The sequence below is a fragment of the Galleria mellonella genome, unplaced genomic scaffold, assembly GCF_026898425.1.
Source record: "Galleria mellonella isolate WM207_F2 unplaced genomic scaffold, CSIRO_AGI_GalMel_v1 utg72, whole genome shotgun sequence".
NCBI lineage: Eukaryota > Metazoa > Arthropoda > Insecta > Lepidoptera > Pyralidae > Galleria > Galleria mellonella.
The window spans coordinates 454660-476946 of NW_026442144.1; the positions used below are offsets into that span (position 1 = coordinate 454660).

The 22287-nt window shown below is 29.9% G+C and overlaps 1 protein-coding gene across 1 annotated transcript in view; it reads right to left on the minus strand.

Moving 5' to 3' along the window:
• LOC113516758 (cAMP-dependent protein kinase catalytic subunit 3) overlaps nt 1-22287 on the minus strand; it is a 60750-nt gene that overhangs the window by 16760 nt on the left and 21703 nt on the right. Inside the window, exons 2-3 of the mRNA XM_052900907.1 lie at nt 10898-11066; nt 6889-6998 (exon numbers count right to left, since the gene is read on the minus strand). Coding sequence (XP_052756867.1) covers nt 6889-6998; nt 10898-11066 — 279 coding nt within the window. The remainder of the gene's footprint in view (nt 1-6888; nt 6999-10897; nt 11067-22287) is intronic.

The window sequence follows — 22287 nt, forward strand, 5'->3', positions numbered from 1 at the left end:
GGAATTCCTTATCCAGTCAATATTGTATAAGAAACATCTATGCAAAATTTTATACTTAGCACCCACCAGTTAATTTTTTTTTTATCATTTAGCCAGTATTTCGAATATAAAATAGTATTTATAAATTATTTATAGTTAGCTATTATTATTACCTATTAATCTATATATGCTATGTACTAAATTACTGTTACTAGCAACTTAGTAAAAAAAAACTTTTGATAAATATCAAACGTATTCATTCTTTTCCGTGAAAGAAAATATAAAAGCGCACAAAAAGGATTAGCATAAAAAAGGTGAACGGCATTAATAAAAAGTTTCTTTTTTATGGTATCCTATGATTAGTAGTAATTGTGGGCGATACATCGCCGCCTTTTAAAAACAAGTAGGGTGGTGACCGTCACTATAGTTGAATGACATCACGCGATGATGGCTAACGCCTCCAAACTATGACCTAACAAGGACAGGAGAGTGGCTAATAAAAAAAAACTAATTCCTTTGTTCTACATTCTAAAATAAAATTCATATAAAAGCTAGTTTAACTAGAACATGTGTCGTTATAAATTTTAAGTACACGTATAATATTCATAAAAAGGGGATGTTATAATAATCAACGCAAAATTTATTTTTCCATTTTATTTATTTGATGAGAATAAAATGAAAAGAGCATGTTTAACAAAACGTCTATCGTATAAATAATATAAAACACCATATACTTTTAGTACAAGATATAAATAATACATTTATTTATATCTTATATTCGAGTGAATTATTGTCTTATCAAAATTTATTCCGCCTACTATGAAAATCGACGACCTAAAAAAAATTGAATATCATGATTACTCATGATAAATCCAAGTAATTTAATACGTCTTGCTATAATAATTGAGTTATAATAACAAAAAAAATAATAAGAATAATAAATAAATAAGGAAAATAAAATAATAAGAAAAATAAATAAATAAGAAAGATAAAATAATATAGTCGAAATAGAGCGGCGAGAGTGACGCGGTTCACGGCGTCACGTTGTCTGGTTATGTCGCCAGCTGATCCCAAACTCTCGTTTTATTGACCCAACCACAATAATATCTTTACGTCCCACTTCCTATAGTTTGATTATATAGGTCAAATTACTTTTTTATGTATACACACTGTCACTAAAATCAAGTCTGTAGACAGAAGGTGACATTTAATTAGTAATAAACTCTACCATAAATTGTATGATACAAACGTCAACAAATGTATCATTTTGACAGAGTTACTTTCGTGACATCAATCGTTTTTAGAATCAAGGCCATCGGAAGTTTCAGATAGATTTTCACAGCTGATTTATTTATCACCAGATGTAAGAGACCCACAAAACTTGATAAATATAAAAATATAGGTGTCCTATGAAATAGCTAATTATTACCAATAAATTTATTTAGATTATAAGCGCATTATGTCTACACCAAGGGGTGTAGACATGATGCTTCCCCTATAAGGATAGGGGAAGCCTTTGCTCAACAGTGGACAGTTAACGGCCGACATGATGATGACGATATTTCTCGCGCATAGAATAAAAATATACTGAACATGCGTAGGAAAAAAAAAACACGATCTGTTTCCTCATAAGAGTATATAGGAGCAACGTTTATCAAAATATCAATGATTTTATACATACAACTTTTTTTATGTCGCTTGGAATGGTAAACAAACTAACGGTCCATTAATGAAAAGTCATAACTGTCGCCTATAAACACGAACAACACTATGGACATAAGAGATATCTTTAGAAATATCATCCTGTTTCCCTCGAAATATGACGTCGGAAGTAATAAACAAAAGCGGTAGCCATACAACCGACTACGTAATTTCTAATGCTCGAGTTGTGTCAAAATGGTAAAACAATTAATCTTAATTTACTCATAGTGAACACTTGCATGCTAGCCAAGGGCCAAACGCCAAACATCTTTGATACGAGTATCTACTATAGTGACTATCTTAAGATAAATAGTAATAGATGTGGCAAAACATTTAATATTTTAATGTAATTTGGAGGCTATATTTACACAGAGGAAATCTATTTATATAATAATTTGAGATAGAAATTTAAATAATAATTTAACATTAAATCCCTACGCTTCAGTTCTGATAAAAATAATACAATAAAATTAATTCGTAAAACATAATAAATAAAAAAATAGACTGCCCTTTCGTATTATTTGGAATATTAGTAAAGTTTATCAAGATTTGATATTTTAACTATTACAGCCTCGGCTTCGCACGGATACAATGTATAAAATAATGTAGTATCAGTGTAGAGTAATTGATATTATTAATATAACATTATAATATATAATATACTACAGAGGGAGACTTTGGACCTCTGTCCCATTCGTGTTTCAACCAAGTTGTGTTTGCATGGCTGTGTTTCGGTTTGAAGGGTGGGATATGGCGTGAATTTACTGGGTACAGAGGAATAACACCTGAGTCAGGAATGGACAATACAAATATGTTTTCAAACATAAAAATGGTTATAAAAAGCTACTTGTTTAATATACTTTGACTTTTTTATAGTCCTAATAAAGAGAAACAGATCTAGCACATATTATTTTGTTACATTTAAAAAAAATAAGACAGCATTTTCGATGAAATCTCTCAGTCGGCTTAACTTTTTCGCCCTCTTGAAATAATTATCATCACATTTCAATAAATTGATACAAAACAATATTAAACTCTACGTATTCTAAAACGTTTCTCTTAAATCAGAGTGATTTAATCTTTTGATGAAAACCGTATTAAAATCCGTCACCTAATTTTAAAGATCTAAGCGTACATACAGAGGGACAAACGGCGGGAAGCAACTGTTTTATACTATTGTAGAGATAAAAATCATGTATCTATTTGTGATAAAATAGCAATCAATGCTTGCTATTTTCTATATTTCATATTTTTCGAAACTGTCCTAATAGCGTACGTTTATACTTACATCTAAGTAAAATTATAATTATCCGTAAAATTGTTATCAAAATGACTGAAATATTTCATAAGCTGCTATTCGGGTACAAACAAATTTAAAATGCCAATATTGACAAGGTTACCTTGAAACTTATTCAATAAATACATACTACTACTGTTGTAGGTAAAGATGTACCTACGAATTTATGAAAACGGAAACATTAAGTATGAATAAATTAAACGAAACAAGATTGTTTCGAATGTAATATTGATGAAAATTTTAGTTCGGTCATATTCATTTCAAAGCGGTATCATAAAAATCAAGTGAAAAGTAGAAATGGTGGGCGAAAGTCCTAAGTGTAAAGCGCAAGCGGTGGACGCATACGATAAACGGACAGTTGTAGACGGACGCAAACAACGCGCGACAACCGCGTCCACGCTCTGCCAGACCCCGGAGCGTTGCGCTGGCGAAACTCCAAACCTTATTTATTTATTCCGCTCCAGTTTATTTATTTACAACATTACATACATAAAAATATATGTTTTTTTATGATTACTCTAAATAAACTGCATTATCATGTCATCAAAGCAATAAGTGCTGACTACAGATTCACTGTTTTACTACTATTTTTAATTTCACCTCCGCCGCAGTTTTAAGAGAGACTTGTTCATGTATACTGACAGGAATTGTGATAAATTGTGTGAATAATATCTAGATTCTGTTAAAATATTAATACCTATTTAAATCTATTTTTCATATTCTTCCTATCGAAAGTCTTTTCTCCTTATCGTTCTATAGTTAAGGTCTCAATTTTCTGTATTTTTTGGCTATATTAAGCGATTATGTTACCAATTTTGAACCATTTTTATCAATAATGCTTATTATTTGATTAGGCTTAAATCTTTCAACGAGAGGAACAAGAAAATGTTTATTCGTTAATTCTCCCATGTTACTCTCATATTTATTTTGCAACAATTAAACCGTTACATTTGTCTTACATATGAACACAATTCAGTGTTCTAAATTCAAATATATCATAGTGTTTACGAAACGTCTTGTCATTCATCGGTTGTCACCATTGACCTATTGAAATTCTAGAATTTCTGTCTCCTCATATACCCAATATTAAAGGCTTGCTAAGGTATAAATTTTTATTTATTTTTATACTACGTTATGCGATTATATCGCCAATTTTGAACCACTTTTTGGCAATAATGATTATTATTTGCTTGGGTTTAAATCTTTCTTTGAGAGAAACAAGAAAATTTACTTTAATTTACTCCCATATTTAATTTACTCATCATATTCATTTTCAGTTAAAGCCAATTTTTTTAACATATTCATATCTAACATAAAATCTTATGGACACACAATTCCATGTTCTAAATTCAAATATATCATAGTGTTTACGGAACATTTTATCATTCATCCGTTGTCAGTATTGAACTATTGAAGCTCTCGATTTTTTTCGCAGCAAAATAAAATAAAGATTTATTCTGCCAGATATTTTATAAACGTACTTTGTTCTTATGGTTAGATCGATATTAATTATATTTACCCAATGCAACTGTTATAACTATGCCAATGAGAAATAGGTCATAATTTATTTATAATAATGACAACCTTAGGACTAACTAGGCGTAGGCTGACGATATATTTAAACTTTAGTGATGACTAGCCAGATGGTAACGGCCTAGATTTTACAGGTTAATGGGTTCATACTCTGCGCAAGAGCAATGCATAATAATTTTAATCAACGTTATTCTAGTTATTACTGTTCTCCTGAGTTGTATTTGAAATAACCTAAGATATATTTTTATTTTATTTCGATTGATTTTTTTAGATTTTATTATAAACCTAGGTCATGTCAACCAGTTTGCATCCCACTGTTGTACACGGATCTGAGAATATTAGTTTAATTATCGCGACATACAAGCCAAGATAGAGATAGAGTACGATTTAATACAGTTTTATTTTAAATGTTTTTTTCTTTCAAATAATGTATTGTGCTGTTGTTTTGTTTCCTTGGCCGCTTCTTACGACATCCTGGTGAAAAAAGTGGGGGAACATTGTATTATTGCTTTTTTTACACATAGTTAAAAATTTATAATGTATATACATATGAGTTAATATAAATCACTTCAATTCAATATTTTTTTAATTATAGTTATTTATAGTAGCTTATTTATAGATTAAACGAAGTAATATAAATTACCTCAATTAAAACATTATGCTTACGCCAACCTTCGTGGCACAGTGGTAAACACATTGCTTTGCGTAATGAGATCCCAGGTTCGAGTCTCGGTCAGGCCAATTTTGAAACGAACTTTTCCAAATTATTTCGGGCCTGGGTGTTCTGTATTGGGGCTCCAGAGGTGTTCTAGTCTAGTTTCCCATTCTTATAATACAGGAAATCCTAGTTTACTAACGAGACAATTTATGGGTTTGAAAAACAATACTACTACTCTTAATTAGCATACTACTTTGCGTAGTGAGATCCCAGGTTCGAGTCTCGGTCGGACCAATTTTAAAAACGAACTTTCCAAATTAATTTGGGCCTGGGTGTTCTGGATTGTGCCTCCAGAGGTTCATAGTCTGCTTTATCATTCTTATAACACACGGTATCTTAGCTTGATGGCAAGACAATTTATGTGGTTGAAAAATATATATATTTGTAGTCGTAGTTGTTCTTAATTTCTGTAGTATAAGTAATAAAATAATATAAATCAGAACATTTTTCACAGATTCTACAGTAATGAAAAGGAAAAAGTAGCAACACGGTATAATAAAATACGATCCAACCATAAAAAACATAATCTCCCTCATTTGATCTCTTGGCAGCTTTGATCAATGCTACAGCTATAAAAAATCAAAGGTAAGTGAATATATTTAACGTTTACTGAATTAGCAACGTGAAATTAGTACCCGTACTGTTTACCTTTAATTGACTACTTGCTATCAAGCTATGAAGCGTACGGTTTATATTTTACATCAAATATATCACAGTTGCTGTTCTCAAGGTGGTGATTATTATTACCATAGTTATACGTATAGAAATAGTTAACGCAAATAGCTTGATATAATTAATAAAAACTGCTAAACTACTAATTACTAGAGGGAGACATTGTACAAAAGTCGATTGCTTGGGTACCTCTGTCCCATTCGTGTTTCTACCGTGAAGCAGCTGTGTTTGCATGGCTGTGTTTCGGTTTGAAGGGTGGGATATGGCGTGAATTTACTGGGTACAGAGGAATAACATCTGAGTCCTCAGGAATGGCAACGCATGGGGGGTATCATGGGCGAAACAGTATACTCTGTTATGTCTATGGTATTGCTCATGCCTATAGGTGACGGTTACCACATTCCATTAGGTGAGCCGTCAGCTTGTTTGCCATTCTAAGTTGCATAAAAAAATGAATATTTTTGTAATTTATAGATTGAATAATAATATTCTATCAACAAAATCTATATTAAATTCTATTTTAAACGTTTTATACAGTTGCGATGTAACATCTATTTATCCACGTCCATTTCATTGTTTATCATCATCATCATCACAACCATTATTATTTTATTATTACTATCTGATAATGTATTTAAAGATTTAGCATTAAAACTTACATTCTACTCAGTGAAAATGATTTTTTTTTTCTTGTTGTTAAAAAAATACGAAGCAAATAAGAAAGTAAGAAAGTTTCCGAACAATTCACTGTAGTACAAAAAAATATGAATTTATATACAAAGTAAGATCATAATATTGAACTTCAAAAAGACATCTGTACACGATAATTTCACTGCTATATCCCACCTTGCAAACCGAAACACAACTATGCAACCACAGATGCTTCGCGACTGAAACACGGCTGAGAAAGAGGTACCTACCTAGAGCAAACGACTTTTACTACAAAGTCTTCCTCAGTACTTTTCTTATTACGTAACTAATAACTTACCTATACTATTACTGAATCTGCCGGCATTTCTTAAGTAAGAAAACAGTTCGCCGCCGCACACATAGTCGAACAGCATGTAAATACACGAATCGTCGTGAGTCCACCACCGCCTGAAATTCAATCACTTCATTAATTAACATAACAAAAGAAGATAATCTTTAATCGACATATATATATATATATATATATATATATATATATATATATATATATATATATATATATATATATATATATATATATATATATATATATATGTATGTATGTATGTTCTAAGTAATAATGCTTATTATTTGTTAATTTGATAATCTTTGTTACTTGTATGTATGGAAATTTAAACATTACATATAACAAGACAACAGAAATTTTTAAGAAATGTTTTAAAAATGGACGTAGGTAAATTGTTACTTTATTTTCTATGTGAAAGAAAATATTGATACAAACATATTGATGCTAACTAACAAGTTTCGACACATTTTTCTTTTCGCAATCTAAGCACCAGCTGTTTGCTATAAACCAGGCTATGCACAAATTTCGGTTAAGTTTTTCGTTCTTTTTTATAGGACTTGGAATAACAACAACGACCTACAATAAAATTATGATACATAACCTATGGACATCACAAAAGAACTAAAAATTACTCTAAAAATGAAAATTAAACATTAGTAAGGAATGCGGTATATACATGGAAAGATTTTTAACTACTTGTACTATATTTGGAAACAGAATCCAAACAGCAAGAATAAGGGATCTATATATTTCAGTCAAAACTGATGGAATGTAACGGCATCGGAAGTATGCCAGATTCCCATCAGCAGAATACGTAGTCGATTGATTCGATTCCCAGTTGGCGCCTAGGCACCTGCCAACTATCTGTTTGACGCCGCATGTCTGTCGCCAAAGAAATGAGCATTTCGTGCGATATGCGTCTTGCATACACTTAACATGACCTTTAATGCAAACCCAAACTGCATGTTTGCCATTCTTGGCGAAGAAACAGATGCAGTTTTCTTGATATTAGTAGATGCTGTGTATTTTTTTGTTTAAAAATCTTCATTTTATCTTTATTTTATTCATGTATTTATTTTAAGTGGCATAAAAAAAGCCTTTCAAAAAAAGTGAGAAGGTGTGATAAATGTGGGTTTTGTTATTTTATTATTTTAAGTTAAATAATTTATTTCAAGTTGATAGAAATTAAAAAAATACTTTATTAGACCTATATACTTTATAGACTTTAGTTAGTTAAACAGAATGATAATTAATTTAAAAAGACTAGAAGTTTCTTAAAAAGTATATAAACATTTCAGAGGCCCAATATTTTTTACAGTTTACGTTACAGTTACAGTACGTTTCCTTTGTTCATGAAAATGACTCATTTTTCTTTGTTAGAGCTGGCTACAGATCAATATGTCGTACAAAAATAAAAAAAAATTAAATACTATATGACAGAGAGAAAAATTGAAATAAATCTATCGTGATAAATTTCGTAAATAAAATCTAGTGTAATGTATAGGCAACGTCTATACGCTAACAGTGACTACGCAAATTGTATAATGAATTGGAGACAATAAAGATGAAACATTGGCACAGGGCCAAGCACTGTCTAGTGGGTATTTAATTGACAGACAGCACATGCAGTCGAACGCAGTTGATAACCTCGTAGAAATAGAAAGGTAGCCGGTACATCGAGTAAGAGTAACTACATAACAGCATACTGGTTTTATGTACTTTACAGGAAATTTCTCTGTATTTCTTGTGTATTGTTACATAGTTTTAAATTCAAATTATCTTTATTCAGATATACTTGTATACAAAAACTTTTAATATAAATAATTATTTATTACAAATACAGGATTCGGAAAATTGTTACCTGTTAAGGAGAACTCGCAGGAAACTCTATAGTTACTCTTTTAAATCTATGTTAACATTATGTGTATTCATTTAAATGTACTATGTCTTTTCCCAGAGTAATCGCCCCCTCATCTCATACTTTCAGTATCTATGAAAAAGTAACATTCTCGATTTATATACGAATGTATCTCATTTCTCTCATATTGCGTTACTAATTTCACGCTCCAAACGGAAACGTAATCATAACAATGCACACGTTTCTATTTAGGACAGAAAAAAAATCTAAAATTATTATATTCAAACCAATCTCGTATAACTCTACCATTTTAGCATCAACCTTTGTACTTATATAGTGTCCTTTTCTTTTTAGTAATATATATTTATAATAAAAAAACTTATAAAATCAAAGTCTGAAGGGAAGAGAAAAAAAATTAATTTACTCCGAAATACAAAATTGTTAAAATGTATTTGTTAATTATCCATATTCGTATCCTATGTATTAAGTTAGGATTTAATCTGTTAACCAAATTTCGTTCAAATCCGTTCAGTCATGTAGCATGATTAAGTAACAAACATACAAATATCCAAACATCTTAAGAAACATTCACATTTATAATATTAGTAGGATTAAAGGACCATAATTTTGTTTTTGTTATATTTTTGTTTATTTTTGTAAATTTGTGTAATCTAATTCAGAAGGAATTTAGTATGGTATATATATCAAACTTAGCTTGGATTATACCGAAACCTTATCTAGAACTACTACAAGTAATACCTAATGACAATAATACTATTCATAAATTCTAATATGCTATACTTATTTATAAATGGCCCTAATTACATTTATACATTGATAATATGTAAAACAAAAAGTGAAAATCTTATAAATAATTAAATATAATATCAACTATATTAGACAATTTTAAATTAAAAGATTGTAATATTACCCAATGTAAATTATTATTACTACCGATGTGTTCCATATTGCGAAATTACAAAAGGTATTCATAATATAAATGTGTGTCAAGGACATTCCAAGTACAATGCTATTGATAAGTCAAGGCCCCTCAGCCATGTAGGTATTTATACAAATAATAATAGAAATAATATATTCCATATTTCTAACAACGAGTACGTGTATCATAATATGTAAGCTAATATAATTATTATTATTAGGTCCACTGCTGAACATAGGTCTCCTCCTAAAGTGGGTTTTGTCAGTAGTTGCCACACTGGGGTTTGGCAACCGCAGTGAAGCATTGGTAAAGTTTTAAAGTTTGAATTTACTGGGTACGGAGGAATAACACCTGAGTCCTCAGGAATGGCAACGCATGGGGGTATCATGGGCGAAACAGCGGGCCTACCATGAAATGAAATTCCGAAATTTCGGACTCAATTTCGTGTTTTTGTTTATACCAAAATCGGACCAATAAATGGAGTTGAACATTTCGTTTGTCATACATCCTATCATAAAAATCCAAAGGAACAATATTTTAACATTTTTAATATTTCGAAATGGCATGTATAATGTAATTTTAACATCAAATTTCTGTTTCGTTTGGCTCCGAAATTTCGGACTTGTTTGCCATTCTAAATAGTATAACAAAAAGGCACTACTGCTCATCCCTCGACCATTAAGTTCCTTTAGTTGCGTCTTACATCCCCCTCGGGAAAGAATGGGGTGGCCCATTCTATGTCGGGGTCACATGACGAAACTAATATAAACCTTAATCTAAGTAATATGCTTAGAAATATGTTGTACCTTAATATTTCAAAAAGAATTAAATTTTTTTCTCTCGACTAAAAGAATCTAATCTAACTTTCAGTATTCGTCCAAAAAAGTTTTAATTGTATTGATGTAATACTCGTGTAGAATCAAAAACCAGTATATTCCTATTATTAGATATCATTAATATGATCAATTAACAATGTTGATCTTATTTTTAACGTCAGTAGGTACTTTATTCACATTTTCTATATATCCATATACTTCTTAGAAATTTATATTGTCTTGACTTTAAATTATACTCTTCGGTTAAAATTAGGTTAAGTTATATGTATTTTATTATCTATTTTATCAAGTAACACGACATCTGATTTTATGTATTAGTGGCTTACAATTTAAAACAATCTGTTCATATTAAATATTTATACTTACAAATTCACTATAAATGGATGATTGATTTCTGATAATATATTTTTTTCGTTCATCACATGATCGACTTGTTTTAAACGAATTACATCTGCCATCGAGAGGATTTTCATAGCTAGATATTCGTCGGCAGCTTTGTCTCGACAGAGGCACACGCGACCAAATGTGCCGGTACCTGTAACAAACAAACAAATTATTACAATATTTTTTTGTAATTTCAACTACACATAATTATTACTAATTTATTAAATATTATATTTATATATCTTTATTATATTAAATTTTATTATATAAAAATCCAGTGTCATTATGTTCGTTCACGACAATCTCAAAACGCTCAAATGATTTCAATAAAATTTTAGAATAATGCATCATTGGCTCCAATTTGGGAAATACAAAGATGGCAACAGAATAAGAATACATAGATCTCTTTGTTGTTCCAGTATAATTAAGGACTTATTTTAAAGATCAATCTACTTTCAAAATCAATATTATGATTTAATCATTCTATCTAAAACCACAATATCAAATTTGCAAAAGTCAGCTAACATAATCTTAGTAATTATATATTATCTACTTATTCAAATCATCACGAAGCCCTCAGGTTCGCAATATTAGAATAGATTTATAAACATTGAACATCAACAACGATTGCAATGTTGCGATCTTGAGCATAAACAATTCAAAGAAATAAATTATACGCAAACAGTCCTCAGTAAACACTGAAACACGGATTTTCTCTATCTATTAACTGTATGACTCATGATCATCTCTGGTACACTTTGTATCTCTGCTAAATATATACATTGAAAATGATAAAATTCTTTCTAATCTTATATACATAGAGAACCATATGTTCAATTCATTATCTACGTTTAGTTTTTAATATTAAATAAACGATTATTAGATAATTATATAAAGATATTTATTAGCAACGTGTATATATATATTAAACGTAAGTGATATACATCTATAATACAAGATATATATCTTATTTCGGATACTTTTTACCGATAGGTATATCTTCGAGCTCGTATAAAGTCTTTGTTCCGGTTATTTATTCCTTCCAAAAGAATAATGAGATGCTTTTATCTACCCAGTTCCCCAATTTCCGATTATATTATAATAGCAAATTGATCCCTTTTTAGACAAGAGTTTTTAAGTTTATTGGGGTTATTGTCATATTTATAAATCTATATATACATATAAAATTTATTCAATCTTGTTAGTAGCTATTCATTTTGATAAGAGCATTACTTTAATAGAAGTGGACCAATTTGTTTAATTTATTTTTATGTGTTTGTAATTGTCGAAATATGATTTATAGTAAAAGAAATAAACATTTGAAATTTGAACATACTGCATCTATTGAGTAAGCTTGTTACAATTATTTCATATTTTGTTACTAACTATAGCCTATATGTTTATGTGGTCGAACAGTCGTTTACAAAAATAAAGTAAGAATAAAGGAGAAAATCTCACTCAAGTACAAATAATCCCATAGCGGGATTTGCTCCATTAAAAAAAATGCTATTTAGGTTTACTATAAAATTTAATAATAATACTAAAGCAAAAAATATCTAAATTCTACAAATGAGACATTTCTTATCTCATATTGTTATACCTAATAAAAATTAACTACCTACTCTAAAAACAAAATTGAAGTAAAATAAACATACACTGACTCTTGTTATATCATGAACTTACCCACTGTGCAAACCTACATTTTACATTCTACCTTTCCTGACTGTATTTTCAATTACATTGTCAACTAATAATAAGATAAATCTATAAATACATCATTTCTATTTGCGAAACTCTGTTTTATACTAAAAATAGACCAATTTATATAACACAATAAACCACTTTTAAAATATATATCTTTATAAAATAATAATAATTATAACAAGGAATGACAATTCCCTTAGATTTTTTTTAGAAATACCTCATAATTTATAAACACATAATAAAACTGAGTGATGGGATAGATTTAACCCACTTAATCTGTTTCATGTGATTTTGATCTTTGCAATATAATCTATAAGCTTGGGTGTGTCACCGTCTTAACTATTTTTGCCTATGAGCAATATTGTTAGTCTGGATATTCTGGGTTGTTGGATCATAAGAATATTAATCATTTTTATTTATAAATTAGACACTTGGCAATTACATAGTATAGCGTAGAAAGTGCGGGGTCAAGTTCCGCCCGCTTCGATAATTTTCATATTTTAATAATATTTCCATAAGAATATTCTTATGATTGAATATCAAATGACCTTTGTCTGGGTTTTCAAAACAGAGTACTCTATCCTAGTTTTATTTTTTATTTTATCTGTATTTGATTTGAGATAAATAATCTTTAGACATATCTTTCGATCATTCTCACAATCAGAGATTGCGTCAGAACTGGTTATACTACTAAATCAAAATAATATAACCAATGAAATGGAATAATTTTAACAATCGTTTACTAAGTCTCGTAAAGTAAAAAAAAAACATCGAAATTAGGAGCATATAACTATGTACTATGATAAATACCTACTACCTATAATTAATTCAAAATTGAAAAATGTTGTCAAAAATTATCCTTTTATAATATTGTTGCAACATCTTCAAGTATGCTAGTTTGAAATCTAGCCAATGAGTAAATTGTGGCATTTGTCATAATTATCTTTCTCTATTTCATTCAATTTATTCATTGTTCAGAGTAGTCTCTGTGCCCATACATTTTGCAACCTACACCTGTATCTATCAATCAGCATTGTAAGGAGATACGCGTCCACCCGTGACGTTCGTGGGCGGCCAATAACACTCAATTATCAAGTCATACACGTTTGAAGTTGCCGTCTCATAATGAACGTCGTACCGTCGACCGACCTATTTTCAATGGATATTCGGTGCTATATGAGTAACATTTTGTCTTTTATCTCTCGTTTTTGATTTTGAACGTCTCATATTTTAAATAAAATAGGACGCCTTCGTGGTCCAGATAAAAAAGTGCAATCATGTGCAAAAGTTATAACCTTTTCCTTTACACTTTTAATTTTTTAAAGTGATCGCAACTACAAAAAGGAAATTCTCAATTTATCCATATTTTTATATATATAAATAATATTTCATTGCAGCCGTTAATTGTCTACTGCTGGACATAAGCTTTCCTAATAAGAAAAGTTTTGCCAGTAGTTGCCACGCCTGCCACGGTTGCCAACCGCAGTAAAGCTTTGCTCATCCCTCTACCTTAAGTTCTCTATTCGCCTCTATACAATATATACTTTATTATATATACAAAACAATAAAAGAAATTATCACACTGAGAAAACAATGGACGGCCTTGTCGATTGGCCTGCGATCTCTTCCAAACTTCCAGGCAACCTTTAGATGGAGAGGAATAATTATAAACAGTATAACTGGAGGCACGATAAAAATAATTATTATATAGCTATAATTTTTCCATTTTTAATACAAATTTAAAAAATCTGTAGAACTTAAGGTCTGAAGATATTTTTACACAAAATTTACATAATTAAAAGATTCTAACTATCCACAGTAGACTTTAATGAAACTGAACAACTTTTCCTAAGAAACACAAGTCTAATTGTGCCTTTCGTCAAAATATATTAATAATAATGAAGCTGGATGTAATAAAGATAAAGGTCTGTGACACAAGATTCTCTTTACCTATCCCACAAGTGAAAATACCTATATTATAATTGTTGATAATTTCTAACGCTATCTTAGTAGCACTGCTGTAAATGCCTGTACAGCTGCCGGTAAGCTAGAGATGTATCCAATATTTAGGTTAGAAGGCCGACTGAACCAATACGTTTGATATTAAAGTGTAATTTTACGTAACACTTGTTAATTTGAGATCCCCGTGACGTTGGAATTTCACAACAATTTATTTCTGCTATCCCTTACGCAAGTTTACCTGAACCTTGCCGCGAGCTTACTATGTTGATGGGAGTTAACTCAATAATTTGTTAAGCAATCTCAGGAATGCATTTTGTAAATATAACGTTATTTAACAGTACAGAAATGGAAAATCCGATTGATTGTACAAATAAAAAAAATCGTTGTATGTCTTTAACAAACAACTCACGCACTTGAAAAAATCTAAAGAAGTCTTTATTGCGATCTTTTGTTGTTGTTCTATCAGTCAAAATGATAAAGTATTACATCAGAATTACACATCTACTACACACATATGAATCTGCGACCTATTATTTTAAATATAATCGATCTATTGAGTGTATCTAGAAAACATCTAGTAGTAAAACTGTGTGACTGTACTCTTTTACGTTACCTATAACAATATAAAAATGATAATTAGGTATAAATAAAATCATCACATCATTATTCCTGACTACAATAAAATTAATATATATTGCTACTAAAATTTACCCGCGACATCGTCCGCCTGAAAACGATATATTCCCTGAATGGGATAAAAAGTAGCCTTTGACCTTCTTGATGCAATGTAATTAGTATATGTATGTACTAAATTTCATATTAATTGGTGAATCTATTGTGACGCTGAGAGATAAGAAACAAACTCACTTTCACGTTTATAATATTATTAAGAACATAATATACAACTAATATAAGAATAAACCGTATAAATTACGAGTATAAAAAGAATTATTACCTAAATCAGTTCACAATTGATAACCTCCTCATTTTTGGAGTTGCTAAAAATATATTGATACCACGGTACCATAAAAAGTAACGATAACCCATCATCATATCAGACGTTAACTGTCCACTGCTGAACATAGGCCTCCCCTATGAAAAGGATCTTGCCAGTAGTTGTCACAGTTGGCAAGCGATAACCCTAAATGTGTATGTGCCATTTTGTACCTAATCAAAGATTACGATTAGTTTGTCTTAAGTATTTAACGTGTTTTGTACCACGGCCGTACGTATAAAGAGCATGTATTTATTTAAGAACCGTCACACTTTGGTTGTTGGTTACGTACGTGACGCAAATCCTAATTTTATTTTAATCCAATGTCAATATTTAATGCACATCTTTACTAAATTATAAATGCAGATTTTTTAGTTCTTTTTTATTTCTTGGTTCCTTAAACACTCTTCTGCTTACTGTGAAATTTGGTATACACATATTATTTGGGATGAAGAAAAATGTCTATTTTTTACCCGGTCAATCTGTATATCTTGGTCACATAAACAAAATCGTCAATAAAAATAAACAGATTATAGTTTTTACTTTTCCAAGAACAAGAACTCATTTTTCTATAACTAGCATCATTTTGCAACGTACTCGTAAATATAATTCATTTATGTATGTTATTCTCGTCATCTTATTTTTGTTTAAGTTTTTTTATCACAAATAACTAACATCTGATGTTTTTTCGTAACAGTCATCATTGTTGACATGTATGATTAATCAACTGTTTGATGTTGCAACCATTTAGTCAAGTTCAAGTCATTGACATTTTAAAACCAATCGTTCGACCCTGGGACGGATACACATTTAAAATGTAGACTAGTATATATAAAAAGTCATTAATTAAAATTAATTAACTATGCTTTTATTAATTAATGTAAATATGAAACAATGGATAATGGAAAAGCATATGATATTTATTACATTTTATGTATATAACATTAAAACAAAAAATTCTTTTCAGAAACAATACAGTTGTAAGAGGCAGTCAAAAGTATTGCATTTCGTAACAAAAAATCGAGATAACATATATTAAACGTGAGAAAATGGCGTATAAAGATGATCTAATCACAATGAACTAGAAATTTTGTATACCACACAATTTAGGCTCTAATGCTGCTGTCGGATGGAAAAGAATCAAGATAATATTGAGATGTTCGTCAGACACCAGAACAAAGAGAAGTGAAGGCGTCAAACCATTACGTTTCCCATTCCAAAGCAACGTGACTGACACGAAATTACAAGAACTTTGGCCCACCTTTATAAAAATATTCTAGTTAACCGTTTTACCCTCCCTGACTTCGATTGTATGCAAAGTATATTAGGGACTAAATACAATCCTATTTTAAATACCACATAATTAGATACTTTTTATGTATTTATTTATAGAGAAGATACAATATTTAATAGTTAACATACTTTAAACAAAACAAATTTCACTAAAGAGATTAAATTAAATTCTATGCTAACTAATATTGTTTTAAATGTATAAATCTGTAGGAAACTGTTTTAATGTTTACATTTTTATCACACAATCAAGCATAAATCTACTGTTCTGATTTGATTGAAATTTGATTCGCAAACAGAAGTTATCTTAGCATATACAAATATTATACTTATTTCACACAGACAAAGCCTAGTGCTACAGCTAGTGAGTAATATATCACTATACAATACTAACAGTGACTTATAATCCCATCGCCATCAACAAATCAATAAACTTTCTCCAATAATGTGTACATAGGTACTTGAGAGACAAAAGTTTACATAATAGATGTTAAAATGATATTCATTGAGATTATGTGACATTTCAATCGAGATTAGTGAAGGGCATTAGAAGTAGTAGCAAGCTCCGAGGCAAGCCGAACGATTGAGCACCCGAGCACCCAGTCAGACCACTTTCACTACGCATAGAGCACGGAAAGCTTATGACGGGTTTGACGTCATAAAGTCGGTTTGCAACTAAAATACTAATCTACATACAAAATCTAACTGGATATGCTGCATGTCTAAAATTTTGCAAAAGAATTTCTTGATCAATTTGACAATATCTTCGACAAATTCTTGATTTATGTTCCGACCAGACAGAGCTGCGGAAAGTTTCTACTACACTGGCAAATCACGGAACTACATTTCACTAAAAAATCACACTTTTCGACAGACTTAAAAAAGATCGACGTTTTTTATTTTTACGTTTACGATTTTTTTTTTTTTTTACTAACTCCGTCAGTTGTGAACAGAATTTGGATTTCTTTCTATCTGTAAGCATATTTAAAAGGATATGCTACAGGTTGACCCCATAGTTTTGTCGAAATCGGTTCAGTAATTTAGTTTTAAAAACAAGATAACTGGTTCTACCACAAAGTCGTTTTTTTTTGTGTGTTTGTAAAATATGCTGATTCTTGTTTTGTATATTATTTATTTATTATTATATTATTGTAAGTAAAAATGCCGTCTGTTGACTTGATGTATTGTATGTATTTTTTATTCTATTTCAATTGTTTTATCAATTTTCTTTTTTATAAAAAACTACACTAAACAATTGTCAAAGTATATAAAAAGGTTAATTTTGAACATTGTGGAACACAATTTTTCCCCAAAACTATAATATAAAGTGAAATATATTTTCTTTGTCTACATGCTATTAGGTATACTTTTAGAACTGTTTAGCATTATACTATAAAAGTGGAAATTCATATTATAAATATCTATTATATTCTGTTTCTATAAATAGATAAGTTTAACATTTTATAATAGTGAAGATTTACATTTATAATTTATTGATCTTCCCATAAATAGGCACTTAAAAATTCAAACGGGCCGAAAGAAAGTAAAATCTTCCACTGTTTGTCTACTGCACCTCATTTTAATCTAATAATGTCTTTATCACTATATTGGTAGAAAAATAAGTAGATATTACATAGTAACAAAAAACAAAGGTTGAAGTTCGCAAATATTTATTTTTATAAGTTAATGCCCGTTCGTATTTACCTACCTATTACAAGACTGTCGCTACGTTGTTAGCGCTCCCTCAATATACAATGCCTACTCCATTTATTAAAATCCATCAAGCTATTTAGTCAACACATTTAGATCAAAAATACATTTTATTAATACTAGTATTATAAATTTTAAAAGTAATTTGATGGTTTGTTACCTCTTGACACTTTAAAGGCTAAACCAGTCATGTTTTTAATACAACTTAGAATGGCAAATAAGCTGACGGCCCACCTGATGGAAAGTGGTAGTATTTGGAATAAATAAGGAATAATTATAAAAAAAAAAAATAAATAAGGATAGTCGTTACTTTTATCCAATTCAATGTATACTGGCCGTACAGACTAACTTACGAGTAAACTAGTAGTATTAAGTTCAGTAAACCTAACAATTATTTCCTTTAAAAAACGACCACAAAACAATAATATTTGTTTATCGTAGATAAAGAATACGCATGTTCATTTATCAAAATAGTTTGTTTTCAAGCGTTTGATAGTTATTGATTAACAATTAACCATCGAAGTTCAAACAAACGAAATCGAGGTCAGAAGTCTGGAATTTTATGGAGATATCTCTAAACATTTCCACTGAATTCGGCAACAAATAAAAGTGACATTCTTATGACATTCAATATATTGTCATGCGGATAACATGTGTAGGTTCTATATTTAATATTTATTTACTTATGCATCTCTGTAGAAATAGAAGCTTTCCGAATTTTTTATATATTTTGAACTAGGTAAATATATAATATTCCTTTCTATAGAACAAATAAAGTTTTAAGAAACACTTCATTCCATTGTTTATTATAAGTAATATAACAAATGTGAAAGTGGGTTTTTTTCTTTGTTATTTTATAGCGAGCGCCTTAAAGGTTTATCTATCACTATAAAATTTGGTATACACATATTACATCAAATGGAAAATGATATAGGCTCCTTTATATCCCAGTCAATAAAAATATTCCAGTCACGCGGACGAAGTCGAGGGTAAAAGCTAGTCATTAATAAATTTGAGATTTACTGAAACAATACTCCAACATTATGGTTACTTATTACTTACTGAACTATATCCGTGTAAAGTATAAAAACCTAAATAAGACACAAACGATCTTTAATTCATTATTATTATAAAGCGAAATATGATCTTCCATTTTCATAGAATGTTTATCTTCAAATTCAGATCCATTTAAATAAATTATAAAAATATGTTTATTGCTAGCCAGACTGGCTTTAAATAAATTAGTCTACTTTCACTACACAATTTTTTTATTTAATTTATTAAACTTTTAAAACTTAAAGTTGATCTGTATATAACTGAATATGACGTGTATCTATTACGCACAAATATGAAAAATATTTCTATAACTAAAAGATACAGTAAATTAAGACACAATAAATCTTTTTTTACCTTCATCTATTGTATAATATTATACTATATTATATTTAAGGTATATTAATCTGTCCAATATAATAGAATCATCTGAATACAATACACCTGTGCAAGAGTTAAAAGACGAATGGTTTTGGCGTCACAAAGATTGATCTCACTTGGTGATTTATGAGTTATACTCTATATTATTATTATAAAACTTAAAAAAGAAGTTATTATCATTACGAACTTAATATTTATTTATTTACTCATTAAATATGTTTTAGTTATTACCAATTTGTCTGCGTAACTAAGTTAACTAGGCGAGATAAAAATAATCTATCCTTCTCCATCCCAAATACTAGGTGTATCATCATCATCATATTAGCCTGGTTGTATTTTTTTTATACAACTTAGAATGGCAAACAACCTGACGGCCCACCTGATGGAAAGTGGTAACCGTCGCCTATAGACATGAGCAGTACCATGGACATAACAGAGTATACTGTTTCGCCCATGATACCCCTCCATGCGTTGCCATTCCTGAGGACTCAGGTGTTATTCCTCTGTACCCTGTAAATCCACGCTATATCCCACCCTTCAAACCGAAACACAGCCATGCAAACAAAACTGCTTCACGGTAGAAATACGAATGGGACAGAGGTATCCAAGCAATCGACTTTTGTACAAAGTCTCCCTCTGGTGTATACTGTATACCACATTTTATAACGATTGCTTTGGCCGTCGAGGCGCCAAGATTTAACAAATTCACTTTCACATTTCTAATACACGTATTAGTAAAGATTAACAGTACATCAGAATTTGATTAATTGGTTTAGTTATAATCATATATATTTAATAATATAACGCTTAAATAGAGATATCAAATATGATTTATCGTCTTTATAGTATTTAACATATTCGTCAAATGCAACACTTTATTTCCGAAAGTTGATAATCCCAATGAAGTGAAAGAAAGTAGTCACTTCTATATGAATGTGTTAAATGTGTACGATATTAATCAACTACTCGCGCGATGCAAATTAGCTAAAAAAATAAATAGGTAGATAAATTTTTACACAATTTTTACTGTTGCAATTATCAAAGTTACGATTTGCGCAAGTAAGTACGATTATGTTACGTGCCTACACATAACAAATACATTTGTCGATGGTTCAATTCAATACAGAACAAATATATATGTACTGTATACTACAAAAAATACATCAGATTTTATCGTCACAAAATGTATATGAAGGAGTAATATCTAGAAGTAAACCCTATGTAATACAAAATGTGTTATGAAAACGTGTTCAGTAAAAGCGATGTTACAGTTATGAAGATTGTGTTCCACAAATAAAAAAACTTCAATCGTGGCAAAATATATACACACACAGAACATATACCAAATCCTTTAAATAAATATATATATATATATATATATATATATATATATATATATATATATATATATATATATATACACCCACAGCATATACCAAACCGAAAACCACTGTTATTTAAGAAACTCGTTCGGAAGTTGTCCAATTCCGAGAAAGGTCCAAGAAAGGTGGTCGAAATATTTTCCATAACCACGTACATAACCACTAACTTCTTTTCATAAATATAGGATACCGTAACAATCGAAAATTGATTACATATGTCGACCCATGATCATTGGTGTTTAAGATCATTTGCCTTGGGCTAATCTCATAAAAAAAACCTGTGTCCGTTGTTCTTGGAAAACTTGTTCAATTAAATATCTAACTTGAATACTGTCGTTGATTCATAATATAAAAGTTAACACTTAATATATCTTACCAAAGTAATAGTTCTATAGTGTGCTCCAAAAATATTTGCTCGTCTAAATGTTATTACGTATTTCTATAGCTAAATAGGAAGAATGAAATGTGCCACTTTAATTGCAAATAACATTTGACAAACAAGTGTTTATATTGTGATAAAGAATAGCTGCGTGATAGAATAAAATTTCAGGTTATTTTAATTTTCAAGTAGTTTGAATAACTGGTAACCGATGCGGAATACAAATTCTGGAAGAGCTATGCCAGAATATGCAATAATAGGGTGTTTCTGCTGATGGAACAATGACCTCAAGTTTTTTGTTAAGAAGTTAAGTTACTCGGGACTGTTTCTCATGACAATCTGTGGGAGATTAGCAATGGATAATTAATAGCTGAATGATAATTACGTTAATACGATCATACAAATATATAATTGTGCACGACAAGGAAAACCAGAAATGGTCATTGGAAATATATGTATATTAGCAGAAAGAACTTAAAAGACTAGGGTCGTGAAGGGAAGCCAAAAGGAAAACAAT